Raw genomic sequence first — 26,695 nt, 5'->3', positions numbered from 1 at the left:
AATAGAAGAATACAATGATTCCTATTATTTCAGGGGACTCGGTCTCCCTGCCCCCCCACCATTGCGATTTTCAGTCCTTGTCGCCATTCCAGCAGCATCTCTGATCCAGCCAGCCAGGATTTGTGCCCTGCTGGGGGTGGCTAAGTGGCCCAGTCGTCCCCAGTGACTCACCAGCCGGGGAGAGGCAACTTGCCCTAGATAGTCTGAAGCACCGTCGGACTGCACCACTCGAGAGAGGGGGAATCCGGGCCTCCCTCGCCCAGCAGTGCCCCCGGATCTGCCCGCCCTGCGCCTCCGGATCCCCCTCCCCACCTCACCCCGGTTCTGTGCGTCCGCCGGAGGAGGCGCCTACGAGACCCCGCCCCGGCCGCTTTGGTAGGGATCCCTCGCACTCGGAGCGCTGGGAGGCGGCCAGCCGGCGCCGGGGATTTCTTTTCTCTTGCGGGATTTGGGCCGAGAGGCGAGGGATGCGATTGGCCGACGGGCCCCGGGACAGCTTCGGGCCGTAGCGGAGAGCGACCATGGAGCGCCGAGAGGAGCCGGACGGGGCCGGAGGTAAGGGCGGAAAACGGGCTTGTGGTTCAGCCTCCGTTGCCCCGCTGCAATGTGGGTGGTCCTCCTTTCCTGGGGGGGGGGGGAGAGCAGAACTCCACTCCGGATCCCCGGGGGTCAGATGGGGGGGGGGGAGAGAGAGCAGAACTCCAATCTGGTTCCCCGGGAGAGAGCAGAACTTCACTCTGGATTCCCAGGAGTCAGATGTTGGGGGGGGGGGGGTGGGAAAGAGCTGAACTCCACTCCACTCCACTCCACTCCACTCCACTCCGGATCCCCGGGGGTCAGATGGGGGGGGGGGGGAGAGAGCAGAACTCCACTCTGGATCCCAGGGGGTCAGCTAGGGTGGGGGAGAGCAGAACTCCAATCTGGATCCCCGGGAGAGAGCAGAACTTCACTCTGGATTCCCAGGAGTCAGATGGGGGAGGGGGAGAGCAGAACTCCAGTCTGAATCCCCGGGGGTAAGATGGGGGGGAGAGCAGAACTCCACTTGATCCCCGGGGGTCAGATGGGGGAGGGGAGAGCAGAACTCCACTCTTGATCCCCGGGGGTCAGATGGGGGGGGGGGAGAGAGAAGAACTCCACTTTGGATCCCCAGGGGGGTTGGGGGGTTGGGGGGGGGGGTCAGGGAGGCCAGAATGTGTAGAAGGAAAGTTTTCCCAGCCCCTGGAGTGTCAGTATTTCAGTAGGATATTACAATCCATGCTGCTGTGATTTGACAGTATGTAACCAAGGCATCTATAGATGTAGCCTATAGTGAGAAAGGTCTCCATCCAGGAATCTCAGTATTTGGGTGTTGTTTGTTTGCTTTAAAGCAGCATCTTGGCACCATATTCCAGAAACCTAATGTCCTCCGCTAACTAACAACGGATCAAAGGCTTCTTTCCAAATGGCTTATTTTGGGACTGGAGTTCATTTGAATCTGGCCACTGAGAAACACCCCCCCCCCCTTCCTTTGGCAGGGTCTCTGAGCAGCTCATCCCTCCCTCTGTTCTTTGAGGCCTAACTTGGGCCTTGGCGGCCGGAGAGAAGGCCACATCGCAAGGCGGTGGGCGCATCTCCTTGCTGAGGGGGGCTTCTTGGAGAAGGGGGAGCCTACGGAAACCGCTGGCATTTCAGTGCATAAATGCAGTAGACACGTAGATCCCGAGTCTATAGGGGGAGGCGGTACTTTATTTTTCCCTTTAGGGTATATAACCTCATGGCAGTAAATGAGGTCCCCTCCCAAATGGGAGAAAATAGGGGCCCTGGCCACGGAATGTGTGGAAGGAAACCTCTTTAACACAGCTCCACAATCCTGTGCGTTGAAGCGGTCTCCGTTTTGTTTATCGCAGCAGAATTACTTACATTTCAAGGGCATCTGCTGCCCTTCCCACTGCTAGGGACGAGAGGGGCGGGTGAACAGCATCCTCTGGCTTGGGATGCCTGTGTGATGGTGGTGGTGGTGGGGGGGGGGAGGTAATGCTTTTGCTCCGGGAAAGCCACAGGACGGTGCGTTAAGAGGAGTTCTGCCTTCCCTTTTTGCGATGTTCATGAACCGAATATGCTGACGGAATTCAGTGCCCACCTGGGTGTTGGTGTTTGGGAGGCTGAAAGCGGCTGGAGAGGCTTTTGCATGGCTGCCTGCTATTGTTCAGCCTCCATTCACCCCCATTTCCCAGCAGCCGTTCCAGGCAGCTCCCCCCAGCTTCACAACAGTGTGTACAGTGCTTGCTTGGTTTGGTTGGGAGAGCAGAACCCAGTTCTGGATCCCGTCAGATCCAGAGGCCAGCCTCGGACTTAGAATTTATTTATTTTTTTGTCAGAAAGGCAAAGTGCTAGCGTTTAAAGGCCGGAGGGTTTTCAGAATTCCCTGAATGCGGCAGTGTTCTCTGTGCAACAGCTGTGCAGGCCAGACAGATGCAGCGAATGTGAAACTGAGGGAGCCCACATCCAGATATGGGGAACACGCATGCTCCCCCCACCCCCCCACCCCTGAATCGCATTTCTGCATTTGGAAAGCTAAGCGCTTCTACTGAGGTTTCTAAGATGTTTGCTGTGTTGACTGCCTTTTCCCGATGAGCTATGCCACATCACTGTCACATGTTGGGTGTCAACACTGCCCCTTGCCAGCTCTGCTGCCGTCTCGCTTGTGTTGTTAACCATTAGGCTCCGAATGCTTTGTTACACACGAGCACATCGGCTTTCCAAAAGACTCGAAGGAGAAATGGTACTAATTGTCCACATTGCCCTGCTTTTTTATTTGTGAGGTTGTGACGGCGGAAGAGGGGGTTTCTGTAAGAAATATCCAGGTTGTGTAAGCACAATGAAAGAATGCACCTTTCCTGCCAAAACCCTATCAGGCAGCACTGACCAGCTGATATTTTGAGAAGCATTTCTTAGCTAGGATAGCGCAATAATGTCTGAAGAATCGGTACCAAGGAAAGCCATTCCTCTGGACTTGAGGTGAATGGCGCTGTGTTTACCTTGAAAGTTGAGGACTTAGATCATGGAGTTTTCCTTGAATTTGGATTTTAGAGCTTCTGAGTTGCCTAATGTATTTATTTATTTATTTAATTAATTAATTTTTTAAAATATTTCTTTAATTAATTTTCTGTACCGTTCTCCCACGGGAGCTCAGAACGGTTTACATGAATGTATTCAGGTACTCGAGCATTTTCCCCTCTCACAATCTATCTAATGTACCTGGGGCAATGGGGGGATTAAGTGACTTGCCCAGGGTCACAAGGAGCAGTGAGGGATTTGAACCCACAACCTTAGGGTGTTGAGGCTATAGCTTTAACCGCTGCACCACTCTAGAAATCAAAATGTAGCAAAAGTGAGCCAAGTCTAGGACAATGAAGCCATTGTGACATCACTGATGAGGTTGGCTCTTATTGGTGGAATGAGGCATTATGATGTCACAGTACCAGCTCTGGTTATCAAAGACTGAACCCTTTCATGCTATTTATTTATTCAGTTTTCTATACTGTTCTCCCAGGAGACCTCAGAATGGTGTACATGAATTTATTCAGCTACTCAAGCATTTTTCGCTGTCTGTCCTGGGGGGCTCACAATCTATCTAATGTACCTGGGCAATGGGGGGATTAAGTGTTTTGCCCAGGGTCACAAGGAGCAGTCTGGGTTTGAACCCACAACCCCAGGGTGCTGAGGCTATAGTTTCAACCACTGCGCCACACACTCCCCATTGTACATGTGGGTATTTCGTTTTGCTGGAGGGCTTGATATATAAAGCTTGTACTTGAGGTTATGGAGGTTTAGTGACTTACCCAAGCTTGTAAGGAATATATAAGCATGATGGTAGATAAAGGCCAAATGGCCCATCTGCAGCATCCACTATCTCCTCCTCTCCCTATTGGCTTAGACTCTAAACATGTGCATCTCCTCGTCCTATGGCTAAGACTCTTTACACCTGCATTGTGAGGTCATAGAGCTTTATGATTATAGAAACATGATGGCAGATAAAGGCCAAATGGCCCATCCGCAGCATCCACTGTCTCCTCCTCTCCCTATTGGCTAAGGCTCTTAACATTTGCATCTCCTCTTCCTATAGGCTAAGGCTCTTTACACCTGCATTGTGATGTCATAGAACTTTATGGTTATAGAAATATGATGGCAGATAAAGGCCAAATGGGCCATCTGCAACATCCACTATCTCCTTCTCTCCATAGGCTCTTAACATTTGCATCTCCTCTTCCTATAGGCTAAGGCTCTTTACACCTGCATTGTGAGGTCATAGAGCTTTATGGTTATAGAAACAGAGAAACTTGATGCCTCATTCCACCAATAAGAGCCAACCTCATCAGTGATGCCACAATTGTTTGATTGTCCTATACTTGGCTCACTTTCACTACATTTTGATTTCTAGAGTGGTGCAGTGGTTAAAGCTACAGTCTCAACACCCTGAGGTTGTGGATCAAAAACTGGACACAGTACTCGAGGTGAGATCTCACCATGGATCTGTATAATGGTAGTATGACTTCAGGCTTTCGGCTGATAAAGCTCCTTCTGATGCAACCCAGCATTTGTCTAGCCTTTGCTGAAGCTTTCTCCACCTGATTAGCAGCTTTCATATCTTCCCGGATGAGAACTCCCAGGTCCCTTTCTGCAGTAGTTCTTGTTAAGTTTTCACCGTTCAAGGTGTATGTTCTGCATGGATTTTGCTCCCAAGGTGCATTACTTTACATTTTTTGGCAGTGAAGTTTAGTTGCCAGGTACTGGACCATTGTTCCAATAAAAGCAGGTCCTGCTCCATAGTGCTGGGCCTGGTTGCGCTATCAGGTTCGGTTGCGCTGCCCACAATGTTACATAGTTTAGCATCATCGGCAAATAATGTAATTTTGCCTCGAAGTCCCTGAGTCAGATCCCTTACAAAGATATTAAATAGCATCAGGCCCAAGACAGAGCCCTGTGGTACTCCACTGGTCACTTTTGACGTTTTTGAGGGAATACCGTTAACCATTACTTTTTGAAGTCTGCCGCTTAGCCTCTCTTGTACCCATGCTGTCAGTGTTTCTCCTAGTCCTAACGTAGGTATTTAAACGTCTCTATTATATCTCCCCTCTCCCGCATTTCCTCCAAAGTCTACAGATTGAGATCTTTAAGTCTGTCCCCATACGCCTTATGACGAAGACCACGCACCATTTTAGTAGCCTTCCTCTGGACCGACTCCATCCTTTTTATATCTTTTTGAAGGTGCGGCCTCCAGAATTGTACACAATATTCTAAATGAGGTCTCACTAGAGTCTTATATAAAGGCATCAATACCTCCTTTTTCATACTGGCCAAACCTCTTCCTATGCATTGTTCCAGCTTTCGCTTTTGCCTTTTCAACCTGTTGCATAGCAAAGGTAGGATTTCCTGGTTCTTGCTCAATTTCTCATCATTGTATTGCGCATTTCACCTTCATCTTGAACAAGGTCAGTTCTCTGTTGAAGGGGCTCCATGGAAGAACTATCTCCCTGCAAGCATGCTTGGATCTGTCTTTTCTGCGCTTAAATTTTTTGGCTTTGTTTCCTCACTCCAAATTATATCGATGAGGGTCTTGGCTAGAATTCTCCTCCGCCCTTTTAATGGGTTTTTTTTGTGTGTGTGTGCAGTATATGTGGACTCTCTACTTGAAGGAAGCAGATTTGCGAATGTCACATTCCACAGCAGAGCTTCACGCTCTGATGTGCAGGCGTGGTCATTGTAGACATTTGCCTCAGGAGAGGAAGTGAAAGAGGAAAAGAGACTTATTCCAGCGGGCTTCTTTCTGGAAATACACTAAGAAGAAAATGCTTGGAGGCGTAGCTTAATGGATTAGAGCAGAAGGTTGAGAAAAAGGAAACCTGGGTTCAGATTTGAGAATGACATGGGAACAAATTTTTCCCCGTCCCCGTGGGAACTCATTTTCCTGTCCCCGCAAGTTCTTTTCCTGCCTCTGCCCCATTCCTGCATGCTCCATCCTCATCCGCACAAGCTTCAAACCCTTTAAAATCCTAAGTAGCAACATTCTAGAGCTGAGATTGTGATGTCATAATGCCTCATTCCACCAATGCCTAAGCTCCGTCCTCATCTGCATAAGCTTCAAACACTTTCAAATTCTAAGTAGCGACATTCTAGAGCTCAGATTGTGATGTCATAATGCCTCATTCCACCAATGCCTAAGTTCCGTCCTCGTCTACACAAGCCTCAGACCCTTTAAAATCATAAGTAGCGACATTGTAGAGCTCAGGTTGTGATGTCATAATGCCTCATTCCACCAATGCCTAAGCTCCGTCCTCGTCTGCACAAGCCTCAAACGCTTTAAAATCATAAGTGTTGAGGCTTCTGCGGTTAAGGCAGAGCTTACAGGAATGGGTCAGTGTCGGCGATAGCGACCAAACTCACGGGGACAGATTTGTCCCCATGTTATTCTCTACTTCAGACCCCACCGATAGCAAACTCACAGTCTAAAGAGGCCTTCTGTGCTTGAATGTAACTCGTCTTGAGCTCTACCCCCCTCCTCTAAGTGTTGCCTATCCCAGGGGCATTTCTGGTCCTAAAGAGTCCCAGGCACACAGTGGACCTACCCTGGGACTCAACAAAATTAAAATTGCTTTTACCCCGATCTACCCAGCCAAGCTGCCCAGTTATTTCCTGGCATAGGGCCCCAGATCCCAGTTGACCATGAGCTTTTTGGCACCAGATTGGAGCCAGGGATTATCTGTGATTATCTCTAGCTGTTATGAATTCTTTGTTCTATAATTGCTTCTTGGGAAGCCAAGCCATGCGTCCTACATCCTTTCCACTAAGAATATTTGAACATGCCGCGCGTTTCTGTTACTCTCGTCAGGTAAACTTGTTCAGGTCCTTAAGCCTCATCTCGAGGCGTTTTGTACAGATCTGCATCACTTTGGTCCCTTTTTTCTGGATGACCTTCCATCTCTCGATGCTTCAGAGGATTTGGGCTGAGAAGAGTAAATCCTTTACTTTAGCTGCATCCTTGTATTAATTTAAAGGTTTAGAACTGCATTATTTAAAAATCTAAGCGATTTACAACCAGCATCAGAAACCAGTCCATTAAAAGAAAATAGCAATGATATAGGGACATTGGATCATTTGCTTTATTATTGTCCTTTGATACTCAAATTCTGGAAATCCATTTGGGGTCAAATTATTACGATATTGGAAGTTCCTTTATCACTATCATATGATATAATATTATTTGGAACGATATTACTAACCAAGAAACCTATAAATGCAAATCAGAATAAGTTGCTCCTCATCATGACAGGAGTGGCCATGCAGATGATACTGAAAAATTGGGATAACTTGAATTATAGTTTTGGTGGAAGTCTGTATGTCAAATTTATAAGTTTGAAAACATTTATTCTATACAGAGGGGACTCCATACTAAATTTAAGGAAATTTGGGACCCATTAACAAAATATTGCAAGTTATGAAATATTAATTTTATTTCCCTTTGATTTATGAAAGATTGTTATACACATCCAGGAGAGGAGGGAAGGGTAAGGTGGGATTTAATAACTATATTATTTGTTGGAATGGAGTGCAGTATGTTATATTACTTGTTCGTCTGTTTGCACTATGTATTTGATTTAAAAAAATGAATACAGAATTTAAAGTAAAATAAAAAAATTAGCAATACGTACAAACAACAAATAATTAATGCTCAAAATCAATATGGGAAAAAATATTATGTTTCTCTAGGATTTCACTGTAAGTCAACCATTATAACAAAATACTGCCAAAATAAAATCATTACCCGTACTCAAGAATACAGTGGAAATACCTGGCTAAATAAAGTTGTCCGTAGAATCGGAAGGCACCTGCCAGACTTATTGTGGCCTGGTTTGCTTGCGTTTCTCTGCCTTCCTAATTGTTCTCTTAAGAAGCTTCATTCTTAGCATACCAAGGGTGCTGTCATTTTCTGCGTTTCGAGGTGATCTCGACATGTTGACGCTTCCTGTTGTCTGGTCTTCTGTTCAATTTCTGCAAAGGCGGCTTTTGGCACAACAATGTTCCTTGCCATAAGGCACTTCTAGGGTCACCAATCACTCTAGAGAATTTCTCAGTATTGAAGGCTTTTGCACTTATTCCTTCCCCTTACCCTGTGATGACTTGGGGAGGGGTCCTTGGAGAAAGCAGATATATTTTCAGGGACTCTTCTCTTGGTAGTTCTGCTCAAGTAAACTGTTTTTTTTTAATTCTAAACCAGTTGAGGCTACTGGTGTCTTGTCTTAACAGTTGAATAGATTTTGAATCATATGGCTGAGCTCTTCATTGATCCAACATTTTTCTTTAACTTTTCATTTTCAATTCCTAATGTTTTTTTCAATAATTGTAAGAAACTTATCTGAGCTTCTTCTAATCACACCCCTCTCGACATGAATCCATGTTTCAGTTACTTTATCCAAATCTATTCTCTCCAACAGCATTCTGAAGATCCTGCAAACTTTTGAGTATTAAATGGAAATTCTATTCTATTGAGTTGATGGCCTACTTGAGGTCTGTCTTAACAGTTGGCTTCAAGACCTAGAAAAATGTCTTTCTCCATTGCTGTCTTATTGTCCAGGGCCAGCAAGGTTAATGACCCTAGGCCAGGACAGTATGGGAAGGAGAGTTGCTGTGGCATCAATTGTGTGCTGGCACAATGTCCATCACAGCCAGGGTTCACATTTGAGGCCCTCCTGAGATGCTGAGCAACCTGGTCAGGTAATGGCAGGTGTTCCTGTGACTCTGGACTTCCTGAGGTGCTGACTAATGATTTGCCTTCAGAAGTCTCACAGTGAACCAGGAGAGCTGCCGTCCCTTCTGTCCCACCAGCTAAAGTTAAATGAATTAACCAGTAAGACTTTATTTACTTAAACTGTAGCTTTTTAAAAAAAAAAAATTTGAGAATACTTTCTACAAAATTTACTGAGAGCTATAAGATCTATCTTGACACAATCTAGTTTTTGAGTACTTTGTCAATGGATATTATTGCCATGTTTGGACTACTGTAATTCTATTTTCTGTGGAGCATCTGAAAAGGTTCTTACTAGATTATGGTTGCTTCAAAATACAGCTGCTAGACTAATCTTTTCGGCTAGAAAATTTGAAAGGGTTTCACCGCTCTTGCGTAAATTGCACTGGCTTCCGATTAGATACAGGATCAAGTTTAAGGTATCTTGTCTAGCCCATAATGATCCCAAACCATTAATATTCTCTTTTATGTGTTCCAGGTAATTTTATTACTACATGGAGTAACGGTATTTTTAAACTACAGTTTACAACTGTTTTTAGAGTAATTAGGAAGAGTCAGCAGAGTCAACTGCTACGATCCGTTTCTTATCAGGCTGTTCAGACATGGCCATTAGAAATAAGAAGCCTAGATTCATATACAGTGTTCCCCCGGTCGTTCGCGGTCGGCGGTTTGCGGTCCTGGTCATTCGCGGTATTTTCCGACCGCGAACTGCCAACAAGGAGAGGGCAGCGGGAGAGGCAGGAGAGAGCAGCCGGAGCACTGGCAAGTGCAGGAAATCACTCGCTGTATGCTCCGACTGCCTCTTTCTGCACTAAATCGGGCCTTATCCAATCAGGAGCTGCTTTGACACTCAGCTCCTGATTGGTAACATAAGAACATAAGAATTGCCGCTGCTGGGTCAGACCAGTGGTCTGTCGTGCCCAGCAGTCTGCTCACGCGGCAGCCCCCAGGTCAAAGACCAGTACCCTAACTGAGACTAGCCCTACCAGCGCACTTCTTGTTCAGCAGGAACCTGTCCAACCCTGTCTTGAATCCTTGGAGAGTGCTCTCCTCTACGACAGACTCTGGAAGAGTGTTCCAGTTTCCACCACTCTCTAGGTGAAGAAGAATTTCCTTATGTTCGTCTGAAATCTATCCCCTTTCAACTTTAGAAAGTGCCTTCTCGTTCTCCCTACCTTGGAGAGGGTGAGCAACCTGTCCTTATCTACTAAGTCTTTCCCCTTCAGTACCTTGAATGTTTTGATCATGTCCCCTCTCAATCTCCTCTGTTCGAGGGAGAAGAGGCCCAGTTTCTCCAATCTTTCATTGTACGGCAACTCTTCCAACCCCTTAACCATCTTGGTTGCTCTTCTCTGGACCCTCTCGAGTAGTACCATGTCCTTCATGTGCGGCGACCAATGCTGTACACAATACTCCGGTACAGCGGTATGATAACCTTCTCCGATCTGTTTGTGATCCCCTTTATCATTCCTAGCATTCTGTTTGCCCTTTTTGCTGCCGCCGCACATTGTGTGGACGGCTTCATCAACTTATCGATCAGAACTCCCAGGTCCTTTTCCTGGGCGGTCTCTCCAAGTACCTCCCCGGACATCCTGTATTCATGCCTGAGATTTTTGTTACCGACATGCATCACTTTACACTTATCAACGTTGAACCTCATCTGCCTTGTCGATGCCCATTCCTCGAGCCTGATTATGTCACGTTGCAGATCTTCGCAGTCCCCCTGCGTCTTTACTACTCTGAATAACTTTGTATCGTCTGCAAATTTAATCACCTCGCTCGTTGTACCTATGTCCAGATCGTTTATAAAGATGTTGAAGAGCACAGGTCCAAGCACTGAGCCTCCTTTTGAGCAGGCGGTAGATTTCAGGCTAGCGCGCGCTAATCCGGTGCGTGCGTTAAAACCGCTAGCACGACTTCATAAAAGGAGCCCTTTTGTTCCTTAAACCTTCTCCTTACCGACCAAATATCCCAAAACATTAAGGGGGGAGTTTTATAAATGGTGACTGGGGGGCCCTTTTACGAAGCCGCGCTAGCCATTTCAGCGCACACTAAACGCTAACGTGTCCATTATAGTCTATGGACGCGTTAGTGTTTAGCGCACGTTAAAATGACTAACGCGTCTTAGTAAAAGGACCCCTAGGTTAGCTGTTGCTAGACGCCCTAATCAAGGATACCTAACCGAATTCTGTTCACAACATAATTGGTTTAATTGGCGTGGTAATTGACCGCACCATAAAAATGTAAAAAAAAAAAAATTTTTAAGTTGCTCACGAAATACCGCGCACTGCCTAGTGACGCCTAATGACTCCTACCTGAAAAGTAGATATTAGGGGGGCGGAGAATAGGTGTGATTGACCTATGCATCGTTAGGCGTTGGCCTAGTATATCGGCCCCACTTAGGCATCGTTTTGCATTGGCCTTGTGTACCGGCACCTACCACAAAGATGCCTAGGCGCCGCCAAGCACGAGTCTATAAACGTCGCCTAGCGGTTGACTGACAACTGTGGCGACCGGTGCCTACAAGTTACTCAATCTCTCTCTCTGTAAACGGTATCTTCTTACATCCCTAGTTATACCCTTGGGAGCAGGAAGAGACTATTAGGGAGAAGGAAGGAATGGGATGTAGGAGGATCTAGGCTGAACTCTCGGACACATGCGAGGGAGTGTGCGCTGAATCAGATTACTTTGGCTGCTTTTCACAGTCGTCGTCATCGCAGGGGCCTACAGTTTCCTCGAGGGTTATGACAAGTTGTGTTAGCAACAGGATGACTGTTTTGTAATTCGAGTCGGTTTCCCCCTCCAGCGGTATCTTGATTTGCTGAACTGTTGCATCTTTTTAGACCTTTTTTCTCGTCGGTTCATAGCAAACGTCGCATTCAGTCTAAAAAGTTGACCTCTCTCTCTCTCTCTTTCTCTGCTGGCTTCTATTGAAGTTGAAACAAAAATGGAATTCAAACTTCAATCTTAAATAAAATCTGTCCTCGGTATTTTGTTTCAAATTTTATTTTGGATTGTGGAATTTTGAATATTGCTTTTTTTTGAAGTTGGACATGATGGATGTTTTCAGTAGTTTTGACTAAAGAAAACGAATGACCGAGGAGTGTAAATAATTTAATTTTATTTAATTTTATTTCTTGCATACCGCTATACCGTGAGGTTCAAAGCGGTTTACATTAAAGATACAAATAAAATAAAAATAAAAAAATAAGATAGGTACTTGGAAGTTCTCTAACTGTCCCGAAGGCTCACAATCTAGCTAAAGTACCTGAGAAAAACAATTATTAAAATAATTCACTATAAATTTGTGTAATAAGTGGAGGAAAGCACACTTTTCTAATAACTCTCTTAAAATATAGAGCTGGGCTTTCTAGATAATTTGGGACTTGAGAAAGGGCAACGGGCTACAATCTCTTCCCGTTTTTCTGTTTCTGTCCTGTCCTGCATAATGGTATGTTTTCCCTCTTTGAGTTTACTTGCGGAGATGATTCATTTCCTTCCACGTCTGTAATTTCCAGTTTCCTACCCGGGTTGTGTCCTGGCTTGCATTATTTATAATAATACGTGAGATAAGCCGGGAGCAGGGAGTGAGGAGGGGCCATTGTAGACTTGGCAAGCAGAGCCCTTTCTACCACGTGTGAGGCCGAGACTGCTGGGGCTGTGGTGGTCGCTATATGTCTTAGCTTGGCTTTCATCCTATAGTATGCATTTACACCAGTGTTTCTCGGCCCTCTCCTGGCATCAGACCTAGCCAGTCGGGCTCTCGGGAATTTTATAACAAATACAGTGGTGCCTCACACAACGAACTTAATTCGTTCCAGGAGCAAGTTTGTTATGCGAAAAGTTCGTTATGTGAAACGCGTTAAGCGCAGTGACTAACGACTGCCTGCAGTGCCTGTGCGGAAGGATGCAATGCATCGGCAGCGATCGTGGAAGCTCGGGCGACTTCGTTGTGTGAAACGAAGTTCGTTGTATGAATCATGAAATGAAGTTCGTTGTGTGCAGCGTTCGCTGTGCGAGGCGTTCTTTATGCGAGGCACCACTGTATGCATGAAAGAAATGCAACAGACATCCATACGTGTTCATTAAGAGAATCCTGAAAGCCTGACTACCTAGGTGTGACGAGAAGAACCAGGAAAGTTGCCTCCACAGCCAAATAACGAACAAGCAAACGGTGGGGACGTTCAAAAACACAAGTGTACTTATTTGTTTCAGAACTCTGCATTATTTGTGCAGTGGCTTGACATATACCTGCCTCGAGATAGCAGCAGAACCTCTAAAGCCTGCTCCAGCCAGGCTTTACTTCTTTCTCTGTCTGTGACTCCATGGCACTCGCTCTGGAAGGAAATAATAAGCTGCCAACAATGCCTTGTTTTATCCCCTTTTTACAAAACCGTAGCGCAGATTTTAGGGCTGCCTGTAGTTAGAGCTACAGCCTCAGCACCCTGAGGTTGTGGGTTCAAATCCTACGCTGCTCTTTGTGTCCCTGGGCAAATCACTTAATCCCCCCCATTGCCCCAGGCACATTAGATAGAGTGTGAGCCCACCAGGACAGAGAGAAAAATGCTTGAAGTAGCTGTATGTAAACCGCTTTGAGTGTGGTTTATACCTACAAAAAAGTGGTTTGCAAGTCCCAACCCTTTAACCCCTTCTTTGGCACAGAAAAGCATTGTCATGGAAACAAGGTGCCGAAACGGCCCAAAACGGGCAGATTTGTGGGTCAGGGCATTCCCTTAAAATGTGCAGATTTATAGAATTAGGGGAAATCCTTCTCGTATTACTTGCTATTCTTGGACACCCTTTGTAGAACAATATTCAGTGCTGACTTCTTTTTCTTTTTTTTTTTTTTTTTTGGGGGGGGGGGGATCCATGAATCTCCCATGATGCACAGAATGACCAACTTGGCACTGATGCCTCTATCAATGGTCTTCCATCTTTTTTTTTCGACTTTACCTTGAGGTCCAGTTTTCTTGCATTGAACTTTTAATCAGTTGGAATCAGAAGGTTCCAGCTGTTCATAACTTCTTTAGGGTCCTGATCCCAATGCTTTTTCCAGCACAGCAATATTGTCGTGTTCAGAGTTTCTGGGGTGCTGACGGCACCCTGGGTGCGATTAGAAAACCCTTTAATCCTAGCTCTTCAGAGCATGGTGCTGCTGCCTCTATTGTCTGGGGGTGGCTATAATTCAATTAAAAGTTTAATCAACAAATAGAGCAGAGGTCCAACATCACTGACCTATTCCCCCCCCCCCCCAATTAATCTTTTATTCCAGGATTCCTCTGCTCTGGTGCTCAATGCATTGTACATCATTCTTGAACCCAATCCTATGTTAGATGTTCTGGTTGGTTCTTGCTTCATAGAAACATGATGGCAGATAAAGATCAAATGGCCCATGCAGTCTGCCAATCCTCAGCATCCACTATCTCCTCCTTTCCCTATTGGCTAAGGCTCTTCAACACTTGCATTGTGAGGTCGTATTCTCCTCCTCTTCCTATTGGCTAAGGCATTGTGAGGTCATAGAGCTTTATGGTTATAGAAACATAGAAATATGATGGCAGATAAAAGCCAAGCGTGGGATGAACAGAGAGAATCTAGAATCAGTTCTTTAATATTTACTATTATTTTCTAAGGCCAGACTTGCACGGTCTGTGTCCGTATATGGCCGTTTGGTTGAGAATGGGCTGGGATGGTTTAGATGGGCTGGAGTGAGTTTTTTGACGGAGACTTCAGTAGATGGAACCTATGTACAATATCGGGCAGAGCTTTGGGTTCTGGCCCATAAATAGCTAAGAAGAAGAAGAATTTTTTTTTTAAATTGAATTGGTAATTTAAAGAGTGGGTAAGGTTGGACAGATTGGGATGGACCATTCAGATCTTTATCTGCGGTCATCTACTATGTTACTAAGTGGCCCATCCAGTCTGCCCATCCGCAGTAACCATTATCTCTTCCTCCGCGGGCCTATCCCAGGCCCTCTTGAATTCTTCATTCCTGTACCAGTGCGTTTATGCCTGATTTGTATATGTATTAAAATCTGGGTAATGCTATGTGATTGAGCTTGTGCCTTAACCAGGAAAATATTTAGATAAAGCATTCCTGCTTGCTTTTTATTTTTTTTTGCTTCACCCATAAAAGCATGAAGACTGCTTCAGAGTTACAGAGTGCCAAGGGAACGTGGGACCAGGCACTGCAGTTTTAGACTGAAATGTATTTTTATCAATATATATTTGCCAAACGAGGTTTCTAATTTGAGATTTGATGATGATAAGCAGTATAAAAAAGCCAGCTCCTCTCTTTTGGGCATTGCCCGTAAAGCGGCTTTGGAACCATCTCTGTCCCCCATAGGATGAGCAGAGAGGTGTTTTTGGGTGCAGGGATCCCCACGCAGAGTTTGAATGTACGCAACCCCGAAGCACTGCATGGCCCTCCCTCCCCTCCCTGCGTTGGGAAAAATCCAGTTGAGCATGGTAGGTGGGGAAGGAGGGAGCTTTAACTAACTTAAGAACATAAGACCATAAGCATTGCCTCTGCCGGGTCAGACTAGGGGTCCATCGCGCCCGGCAGTCCGCTCCCGCGGCGGCCCTCCAGGTCCATGACCTGAAAGTTTTCCCTACCTAAACTAAAATGTCCATATCCTATTCGCTCAATGTCCTGTAAGGTAAACCTCTATCTGTACCCTGTTATCCCCTTCGCTTCCAGGAAGTCATCCAGTCCCTTTTTGAACCCCAGAATTGTACTCTGTCTTATCGCCTCTCCGGGAAGCGCGTTCCAGGTGTCTACCACCCGCTGAGTGAAGAAGAACTTCCTTGCATTCATTATGAATCTGTCTCCTCTCAGTTTTTCTGAATGACCTCTTGTTTTAGTTGTCCCTGCTAGTCTAAAGAATCTGTCCCTCTCCACCTTCTCTATGCCTTTCATGATTTTATAAGTCTCTATCATGTCCCCTCTCAGTCTCCGCTTTTCCAGGGTAAAGAGCCCCAACCTGTCTAACCGTTTGGCATATGAAAGGTTCTCCATACCCTTTATCATCTGGGTATATTATAGGCAGGGGTATCCAGATATCTGAGCTAAAGGGGTAACTCCTAACTAACCCTTTTGTGCTGAATGAGGTCAGTGTGATGTGTGTTGTGGTTGTTTTTAAATCCTGAATCACTTGCCACGTCCTACAGGCCAGAGTCCACCTTAGAGGGCAGAGACAGCTTTATTCGTCAGCCCTTTCAATTCCACCAAACACCTAGGCAGATCACAAGGATTATAGCAGACAGAGAGGGGTATTTCAATTCCCTTTGCATAATTGCAGCTCTGATACCATTTAAAGCACTGAGGACAGGAAAGAGATGCAGGGTTTCTGGGCCACTGTCCTTTGTGGAATGATCCTGTAACTTTTGTTTTAAGGCTTTGTTGGGTTTAGCTCCCAAATATATAATTGAGCTTTTCTCTTTTGCAATCAACAGACATAAGAGAAACTCGCATCTGAATTTTGTTTTTCCGCCTGTTAGAGGATGCAAACTTAAAAAAACATCATCGCAATCTTTTTTTCATATCAAGCAGCGTTGCGTTTGCTTCCTGACACTTATGGAGAATTTAGGAGACATCTGAAAACATCTCTGTTTTCGAAGTATTTAGGCAGCTACCGTATTTTCACGTAGATAACGCGCACCCGTGTAAAACGCGTACACGGGTATAGCGCACGGGGAACACAAATTTATGTAAAAAAAATTTAATATAGTGCGCACACGCGTATACCGCGCATGCTAAAACCTCCTCCCGCCTACTCCGAACCAGCATCCTCCCCCTCCCCCCGCTCGCTTACCCGCGTTTTACAACTTTTTTTTTTCAATCTGATCCGGCATCCCCCCTGCGAACCGGCATCCTCCCCCCCCCCCCACGATCCTACATCCCCCCAGCACCAAACATCTCTTACCCGATTGGGCACCGGCACCAGCACCAATGCACAGGACGTGCCAGTGCCAGTGCCCGAAGATCCTCCCTCGTTGGTTTGGGCTGGGCTGGGCTGGGCGGTGCGGTGCAGGAGAGATCCTCCTTCTTCCTGCGCCGGGCTGGACTAGGCTTTGAGCATTTGCGCATGCTCAAAGCCTTCTGGTCTTGCTCTCTCCGAGATAATCTCTCCGGTGCTGGGGGGGATGTAGGATCGCGGGGGAGGGGGGTGACACGAGCCGGGGGGGGAGGATGCCGGTTCGCAGGGGGGATGCCGATCGGATTGGGAAAAAAAAGTTGTATAACGCGCAAGGTTATGCACGGTTTTTAAAATCGTATATAACGCGCACGTTATATGTGTGAAAATACGGTAATTCATAAAAATTGTATTAGGTGCTCTTTTGATCATTTTAGTGTCTCTAATTATTGGCTTTTAACTTTTTTAGTTCTATTCAACTTCTTTTATTGTTTTTTTTTTTTTAACTATTGTAAACTGCATAGAATTTTACGGCCTTGCGCTATATAAACTGATTATTATTATTTTGTAAACAAGACTTTTGTATCTCGAGGACTGGACTCCTAAATCACTTCAAAACCCATTGGACTCTTCTGTATTACTAGGTATTTTTTCCCCCATTGGTTGAGAGAGCGCCTCTCTATTGTCAAAGCGCCCCATCCCTCTAGAAATGCATTTACATTATAGGCTGGTATAAGAATGAATGCCAGTAGCCAAACTGGCTCAGAACAATGGTCCATCTAGCCCAGTCTCCTGTTTCTAACAGTGGCCAACCCAGGTCCCAAGAGTAGCAACTTTCCAGAGCCGAGATTGTGTTTCAAATTCGCATGTCTCTGTTTTAAGTTGGTTTGGGGCTTGGCCCCTACCTACTTGTTACCTCATTTCGTGCTATATAATCCCGTGAGGGTAACCAGGAATTGTAACTTATTTGCATACCCGAAGATTTTAGGCTGTAAAAAGTTAGGTCTTATTTAGACAGGATGCTTGCATTTCAAGCAAGTAAACAACAGTCCTGGTTGGGTAACTATATTAGCGGAGCCATGTTATCTTACTGCGCCTTCTGAAAAGAAATTAAGACAGTATTATTTGATAAATTTATTTCTTAATTCGATGCTTTTATTCTTTAATATAATAATTTTACCACTTTCACTTAAATTTTTATTGTCTTTTTAATTAATATGCCGCAGTCTCATTTTAATATTGTACTTCGCTGATTGTCCAGTTTTTCTCTCTTGTGTAAACCGCCTAGAATTCTTTTGATTGTGGCGGTATACAAAAATAAAGTGATGTGATGTGATGTCATAATGCCTCATTCCACCAATGCCTAAGAGCCAAACTCATCAGCGATGTCACAATGGCTCGATTGTCCTAGACTTGGTGGAAGCCCTACACTGCAGAGCCACAAAGAACATTTCCTTTGCATTTGGGCAAAAGGTATCACCTTATTTCCTTTGGTTTTTTTGTTTTGTTTTGTTTTATTTCTTTATACCACCTTGGAAAGTGGAGTAACACGGCCACCACACCATTTCACTTGGGCAATAAAGGCAAAGCGAGAAGGCTTCCTCCTTGCTGAATGGTTTGATTGCTGTTTTAAATAGCTTTGGGCAACTCTTTTCATAAAGGCGGTCGTTAAACCCTAACAAATAAATGACCACCAGTAGCTCTCTCCTTCCTTTTGAAGGAGTTATGGCTCCAGCCAGTCATCTGAGGCTATTTTGGGAAGCACTTGGACGTAGGGGGTGAAGACGCAGAACTATCACTGGTTGTGGAAAAATTAATGACAACCTGTCTGCCCATTCGCTTATATTTTTCCACCAGAAATGCCTGAGTGAAGGACACTTTTTTTTTTTTCTAGAAGATTTAAAGCAGCCCAGGACATCCCAGACGGGCATCCTTTGTGCCCCGGGTAGAAAAAGGGGTTTGCTCACCCCTGCACTTTTTAGATAGTAGTGGTTGGGTTGGAAGGTAGGAACAAGTTGTTCTGCAGAGTGAAAAAGCTTTTGGTGCTGTGGCAGTGTCGCCGTGGTTTAGTCGCCTGGGTGATGAAAAGGCCGGGACTGGCGTAGCATGGGAATGCTGTCTGCTCTGCTGGCACTTACCAGGACTCCTCTTGTTCACGAAATAGATCATCGGGAGACGATCGGCCCCCATTCACCACTGGATCCTTCTTTCAACTAGAAATCTCTTCAATTCGTACCATAAACCTCCCTTGCTCATTTACTCAGCATATGTTGTATAATAATGTGCTGTTGTTTCTGTGCTAAATAGCCATGGATCCCCCTTGAGTGAACCACCCAGCCACTGCAAATGAGTCTAATGCCCCTTGGAATAAACCACCTGTGGCACTGCAGCTTCTCTCATACAAATTGGCTTCCATGTAAAACCTTGTAAGCAGCCACCACCAGGGTCCATGGCTTGCATTTGAACATAGAACAAAAGAACCTACGAATAGCCTTACTGGGTCAGACCAATGGTCCATTAGGCCCAGTAGCCCGTTCTCACGGAGGCCAATCCAGGTCCCTAGTACCTGGCCAAAACCCAAAGAGTAGCAACAGTCCATGCTACCGATCCAGGGCAAGCAGTGGCTTCCCCCATGTCTATGGACTTTTCCTCCAGGAACTTGTCCAAACCTTTCTTAAAACTAGCTACACTATCTGTTCTTACCACGAATTCTGGCAACGCGTTCCAGAGCTTAACTATTCTCTGAGTGAAAAAAAAATTTCCTCCTATTGCTTTTAAAAGTATTTCCCTGTAACTTCTTCTTTTTCTAATGCACAAAACTTGACTTCTTGCTAAAACAGCGAATGAGGGATGTTCAGATCGATAAGGGTGCAATACGTACAAACGCCCAAGACCCTAAATCAGGGGTGTCCAATGTCGGTCCTCGAGGGCCGCAATCCAGTCGGGTTTTCAGGATTTCCCCAATGAATATGCATTGAAAGCAGTGCATGCACATAGATCTCATGCATATTCATTGGGGAAATCCTGAAAACCCGACTGGATTGCGGCCCTCGAGGACCGACATTGGACACCCCTGCCCTAAATCTTTCCACTCCTGGGTTTTTGAGGTCTCTGATCACACCTCAAGAAGGGGCTGGCCTGGCACTGAAAGCTGAGGGTATTTCTGGTAATATGCCTGAAAGAATTGGAGCTTCTGGTCCTCTGTTCCACCTCTTCACATCTCCTCTGTTCCCAGTGAGTTGACCCCTAAGAAACCCTTCAGGGTTTTTTTTTTCCTGGTATCCTCTCTGGGCATCAAATACTTGAGGGATTTTGATGGTGACGGCAACATCCAGTGTTTTTTTTTTTTTTTTAATTTTCTTTCTGACCTGGCAGTTTCTTTACATTCACCATTTCAGCTCATTTGATTGGGCTCTGGTGCTCTCAGCCTTCATTTCCAAATAGCTGGAGATGTTTGTTCCCTTCTGTCTTTTTTTGTTCAATTCCTCGTAGCCTAGTCAATTTTTTCTTTTTCAAGCTTTGTTCTTTATTATTTCTCTCCCCCCCCCTCATTCCAGTTTCTGTTGTATTCTTAGCAAATTCTCTATATTTTAACCTACAAACCTTATTACTGCTACTATCTATCACTTATATATAACGCTGAAAGTGTGAACAGCATTGTACATTTTGACATTTAATAGATGGTTCCTTCTCGGAAGAGCTTACAGTCGAACTTGGACAGCCAGACAGTTGAATTCTGGATGGATTGGAGGGGAGCGAGGTGGCTACACGGAAGGTCTGAGAGTAGGGAGTTGCAGTAGTCTAAACCTTCCATTTATCTCCTAATCTTCAGTGGTTTCCCCAACTGTACTTAATTTTTTCATTCATTTTTTTTCTCCTTCTGTAGTAGGGTCTGCTGGAGTGGCCATCTCTATTAGCAAAAGGAGATTGAGAGGGGACATGATCAAAACATTCAAGGTACTGAAGGGGATAGACTTAGTAGATAAGGACAGGTTGTTCACCCTCTCCAAGGTAGGGAGAATGAGAGGGCACTCTCTAAAATTGAAAGGGGATAGATTCTGTATGAACATAAGGAAGTTCTTCTTCACCCAGAGGGTGGTAGAAAACTGGAACGCTCTTCCGGAGGCTGTCGTAGGGGAAAACACCCTCCAAGGATTCAAGACAAAGTTAGACAAAGTTCCTGCTGAACAAGAATGTGCACAGATAGGGCTAGTCTCAGTTAGGGCACTGGTCTTTGACCGGAGGTCCGCCGCGTGAGCCTACTGCTGGGCATGATGGACCACTGGTCTGACCCAGCAGCGGCAATTCTTATGTTCAGTATCTCTCCCCCTGCATTTTTGACTCAAACATAGTAGATGTCCTGCAGCTAGACCAGTCTGCCCAGTAAGATGGTTTGGGTGGTTATTTCCCCCTCCAGGCTTCATATTTCATTCTGTTAGACAGCCTTGAAGGGGTGAATGTTGGAGTTGGCTTCTACAGAGGGGACTAGTGTCCTGGAAGAGAGGGTATCCTGTCTCATATGGACTGGTTCCCTCCCATAACTCCATTAAATGAGATTTTTCTTCTCCTCCTGGTTGGTAACTTATTGGGCTTCTGATGCACAGTCTGTTTCCAGGACAGGAGTTGGCTTCACGTTGATCACCCATTTCATGCCCGACTGAGAGAGAACCACCTCCCATAAATGTCAATGGTAGGTTTCATCTGTTAAAAATGCCTTTTCAATTAAGCATTTGCTATTGAGAATAGGACAAAGGGAATCCCTTTTTCTCCTAGGTTACTGGTCCCCCTTTTCCTGGTTCTCCCAGCAGACATGATGTAAACTGAGTGAATATTGGGCCTCTGACACAGCAAACAAGCACTGTCTGGGTCTTGGAAAAGCAAAAGCACAAGGTCCTGGGAGTGCAGAGGATTTGCAACACATGTTTGAGATGTGCTGGGCAACCAGAGGAGACTTTTTGTCTGCAATGAAATGCCAAACAAAAGATCAGGTGTAGTGTTTTGGGGGGTTTGTTTGTTTCCCCCCCCCCACCTTTTAAATGACCCAAAGAGGTGCAATTTTTCCTTCTTTTTTTTCTGGAATGGCCTATTCAAGGTGCTCAAAGCCACCCTGGATGGTTGGTTTGTTCATTCAGGGTTGGAAATATTTTTAGCAAACTGAGGTGATAAACCTCAAGTTGTTAGGAACCTTGAAAACTTTTTCTCCAGTTTTGTTATTCTTCTTGGCTTTACTTGATATTTTGAGTGTTTATATATCTTATCTATTTGTTAAAACTTAGATAAACTGTTAATCCCTAAAATCTTGAAATGAAAATAAGAGGTGATGTGCCCAGGGGACCTGGCATCTGGTTCTCCAGCCTTGCCTTTATTCACTGTATCATCTGTGACCTTGAAGAAACCACTTAACCTTCCACATGTGCTTAGATCAATTGCCATTTTGTGAGGCAGGAGCCTCGTAACCATGCAAATGACCTTCTGCAGGAATGGACATTCAGTGTCAGGTCAAAAGCGCGCCGGGACAAAGGTGCACGCAGACAACTGAGCGCAACGTGGAGGCGCGCACCGAAGAAAATGACTGTTTTAAAGGGCTCCGACGGGGTGTGTGGCCACTTTACTTTATACAGATCGCGCCGTGTTGTGGGGGCGTGTGGGGGGTTTGGGGGTTGTAATCCCCACATTTTACTGAAAACTTCACTTTTTCCCTAAAAAACAGGGAAAAAGTTAAGTTTCCAGTATAATGAGGATGGTTACAAACCCCCCCCCCCAACGCCGCCGCGATCTGTATTAAGTAAAGTGGTGGGGTTCCCCAACAAAACTCCCTGTCTGAGCCCCTAAAAACACTCTTTTTTTCTTCGGCGTGCGCTTCCGTCTTGCGCTCAGTTGTCGGCACGCGCCTTTGTCTTCGGCGGTTTTGTCTATGAACCGGATATTCTAGTGACCCAAGAAAGTACAAGGGGTATATGGTGATATAGTTAGGTGCCATCAACTCATGTTCGAGTCCTAGCGACTTGATGAAGTACAGTCCTAAAAAGAACATAAGAATTGCCATACTGGGGCAGACCGAAGGTCCATCCAGTCCAGTATCCTGTTTCAAACAACAGCCAACCCAGGTCCCAAGTCCCTGGCAGAAACCCAAAGAGTAGCAACATTCCAGAGCTGAGATTGTGATGTCATAATGCCTCATTCCACCAATGCCTAACAGCCAACCTCAGCTGTGATGTAACAATGGCTTGATTGTCCTATACTTGGCTCACATAAGAATTGACATTCTGGGACAGACCGAAGGTCCATCCAGTCCAGTATCCTGTTTCCAACAGTGGCCAACCCAGGATCCAAGTAGTAAAATAGATTTTATGCTGCTTATCATAGCAGATTTCCCAAGCCATCTCTTGAATGGCCTACGGATTTCTCTTTTAAGAAATTATCCAAGCCTTTTTTTTAAACCCTGCTAAGCTAACTGATTTCACCACATTCTCCAGAAATGAATTCCAGAATTTAAGTACACGCTGTGAGAAGAAATATTTTCTCCAGTTTGTTTTAAATCTACTACTTAGTAGCTTCATTGCCCCCTAGCATTTTTGGACAGAGTAAACAAGTGATTCACATCTACCCTTTCCGCTCCACTCAGTATTTTATTGACCTCTCTCATATTGCCCCTGAGCCATCTCTTCTCCAAGGTGAAGATCCCTAGCCGCTTTAGCCTTTCCTCATAGGCAACCAGAATTGCACACAGTATTCAAAGTGCAGCCGTACCATAGAGCGATACAAGGGCATTATAACATTTTCATCTTTGTTTTCCATTCCTTTCCTGATAATTCCTAACATTCTCTTTGCTTTCTTAGCAACCGCTGCACATTGAGCTCAGGGTTTCAACGTATCCTCGGAATGACACCTAGATCCTTTTCCTGGGCAGTGACTCCTAACACGGAACCCAGCACCACATAGCTATAGTTTGGGTTCCTCTTTCCCACGTGCATCATTTCGCACTTGCTCACATTAAACCGTCATCTGCCATTTTGATGCCCAGTCTCCTAAGGTCCTCTTGCGATTTAGCAACTTTGAACAACTTTGTGTCATCAGCAAATTTAATTATCTCGCTAGTTATTCCCGTCTCTAGGTCATTGATAAATATGTTAACAATCAGTGGTCCCAGCACAGACCCCTGGGGAACCCCACTATCATCATCGAGGTTTCTTGACAGAATACAGAAGTAGATTGCCGGGCCTTTCTTCTGCGCAGTCTAAATTTGAGGTTGCATCAAACGCAATCCTCCGCCTCCAACGCTGCCCATCTGCTGCTGCCCGGATGGGTGTTACATCGCTAGTTTGACATCTCTGCTGAAACCTGACCACCTTGGGAGGCCCTGCTGGTGGTACAAGCCCCAGTGCATGCCAGGCCCATGTGCCATGACTGGAGCACGGTGATACATACATGTCCTTTTCTATCCGAGTTTCTGTCAGTCTTGTCCTTTTTGGAGTTGGCGTTAGCGTTTAAAGCCTTTATAAATGTTTCTAGGTTTTCACACTTGGCACGGCAAAGCTCCAGAGCATGGGACAGTCTTGACATAAGCCACAGTATTGCTAGCTAGAGACGATGCTGGAGGGTAACTGTATACATTTTGCATCTAACTTTTATACTGAGTGACTTTCCTTTTGACAATGTGGGGCTGACCACCACAAAGTCGATATCGTAAACTACAGGGAAGGATTTCAAAATCGATATACCCACGCATTATCTTGTCAGTGTGCCCCCCCCCCCCCTCTTTCTTCAAGGGTGGAAGTACTTTACCCATAGAGGAACGAGCAGCTTAAAACCGAGAGTTTTACCTGAAGGAAAAGTCAATGCAATAGTTTGTTATTGAGAGACATGGGGGAAGCCACTGCCTATAGCCAACAGGTATACTGGGAGAACACACATGAAAGATATTTATTTACCAAAGTTCTTCTTTTATTTATTAAATATTTCAAGTGAATTTAATGGGTCATCAGTTGACACAACTCAAAAGTCAGGGCAAGCCTGTAATATTGAGCTGAGATAAGTAGAACCCAACAGGGTTATTCAAGTGTGTAAAATTCCTGGACCCATAGTGAATTGTGCAAAAACACACAAAAATATATCAATCAATTGTAATTTCTCCAGTATACTGTAGTGCAATGTAAAATTACTACAATTTTCATTCAATGAGGTTCAGTAGCGTGGAATGTTACTACTCTTTGGGATTCTGTAAGATTGTTACTCTTTGAGGTTCTAGAATTTTGTTACTCTTTGAGGTTCTAGAATTTTGTTACTCTTTGAGGTTCTAGAATTTTGTTACTCTTTGAGGTTCTAGAATCTTGTTACTCTTTGAGGTTCTAGAATCTTGTTACTCTGAGGTTCTAGAATGTTGCTACTCTCAGGTTCTGGAATATTGTTACTCTTTGGGTTTTGGCCAGGTACTAGTGACATGGATTGGCCACCATGAGAACGGGCTACTGGGCTTGATGGACTATTGGGCTGACCCAGTAAGGCTCTTCTTATGTTCTTAAAACTGAGTATGTGAGCTGTGACCTTGGAGGAACAGTCTCTTATTGTATTACAGGTGTGAAAACAAAAATTGAAGGAGAGCTCGGAATAAGATTCATGGAGGGAAAAGCAGGCTAAGGGGACTGGAAAGATGACTTGTTAAGATGCATTTCATTTCTCCTATTTGCAACCCTGGTGGTGAAAGTAGGATTTGTTTTGGAAGAGCCGCCTGTCGTAGGCTGAGTCGTCTGATGCTTTCAGATTAAAAAATGTGCCTTTGGGCACTCAAGGAGGATGTTTGTGCTGAGCACGATGTTCTGCCAGGCTGCCTTCCATTTTCTCTTCCATTTTTGCATGTGTATCCCTCCCAACCCACCAAAGGTGACACGAAGACCTCTGGTGGGGTCTAGAGCCGAGGAGGAGCTCTGTGAACTTCCTTGGAATGGTCTTGTACTCACACCATGTGGGAACAGGCACCAGTTTGGATAGAAAAAGGTTACTGAAGGCCTTAAGCAGGAGGGGTGGGTAAAATAAAAATTTCCTATCTCCTCCACCCAGTGTTTGCAGCAAAATGCCCAGCTTGGAACACTCTTGCGATGAGCCTTCTAATCCCATCTCTACCATGGTTGTTCTGTTACCCTGGCCCATCCCTTTCTCTGCCCTCGGTTCTAATCCCAGCCTTGGCTCGGATACTGTGCATCCCTGAGACACTGTCTCTATATACCTTTTGGATGGTTCTATAAGGCATCTTGTCCAGAAAAGCATAGACTGAAGTGCGTTCCATAGGATCTGTAGGTGACTTTCATAATTATTACACTGGAGCATTGCTTTGTGGGGGTTTTTTGGGGTTTTTTTTTTTTTTTAAATCTCTTTTGGAGTAAATGCTTAAGATATTAATACCCTAATTATTCAGTGATCTACAGAGCTCTGACCAGAATTAATCCAACTAAACTTGATTAGCTGGGAACTGACAGTGACACATTAGGTAGCCCAAGTGGTTCAGAATACCAGTGAGGTCCATTCGGACTCTAAAAGTTATTTAGTGCAGGAGTTAAGCGCTAGCAGCGGTTCTTTCAGGGTTCCATAAGGTTCTTAACAATTTAGCAGAGGTTTTTTTTGGCAACTGGGACCCTTTTGCAAGAAAGAAAAAAAATCACATAGACATTTGGTTCTCAACCTTCCGTCTAATCTAATCTGGGATTTATGAGTTGTGCTAGGCCTAAAAAGGTTCAAGGTGACTTAGTTTAGAGCAGTGCAAGAATGCAGTAGAGATATACATTATAGAACCTTTGAGATGCTGAGATAGAGATTGTCATATCGTGCAGTTAACGAGATAATTTGGTACAGTTCAGAGGTGCTGCAGGAAGTACTTTACTTAAGTAATATAGTAACACTAGTTTTTTAGCCTGTTACGTTAACGGGTGCTAGAATAGATGTGTAGACTTAGGCCTTTCTTCCTGCATTTCTTTCTTTCTTCCTGGCCCCCTGTCTCTGTCTTTTT

General features: G+C 45.0%; 1 protein-coding gene across 5 annotated transcripts in view; it reads left to right on the top strand.

Annotated features, from left to right (window-relative positions):
- The first annotated feature begins 234 nt into the window (after positions 1-234).
- The window catches only part of MAP7D1 (MAP7 domain containing 1), a 108,256-nt gene continuing 81,795 nt past the window's right edge, over positions 235-26,695 (top strand). For 2 of the 5 annotated variants that reach the window (XM_033956036.1, XM_033956035.1), the window contains exon 1: positions 248-555. In XM_033956036.1, coding sequence (XP_033811927.1) covers positions 522-555 — 34 coding nt within the window. In that variant the 5' untranslated portion in view covers positions 248-521. Of the gene's footprint in view, positions 556-26,695 lie in introns of all 5 variants that reach the window. The other 3 variants (XR_004540414.1, XM_033956034.1, XM_033956037.1) reach the window with 3 other exon arrangements.

The sequence above is a fragment of the Geotrypetes seraphini genome, chromosome 8, assembly GCF_902459505.1.
Source record: "Geotrypetes seraphini chromosome 8, aGeoSer1.1, whole genome shotgun sequence".
Classification (NCBI taxonomy): Eukaryota; Metazoa; Chordata; class Amphibia; order Gymnophiona; family Dermophiidae; genus Geotrypetes; species Geotrypetes seraphini.
The sequence above is the reverse complement of the archived record's forward strand: the minus strand, read 5'-3'. Positions and strand labels throughout refer to the sequence as shown.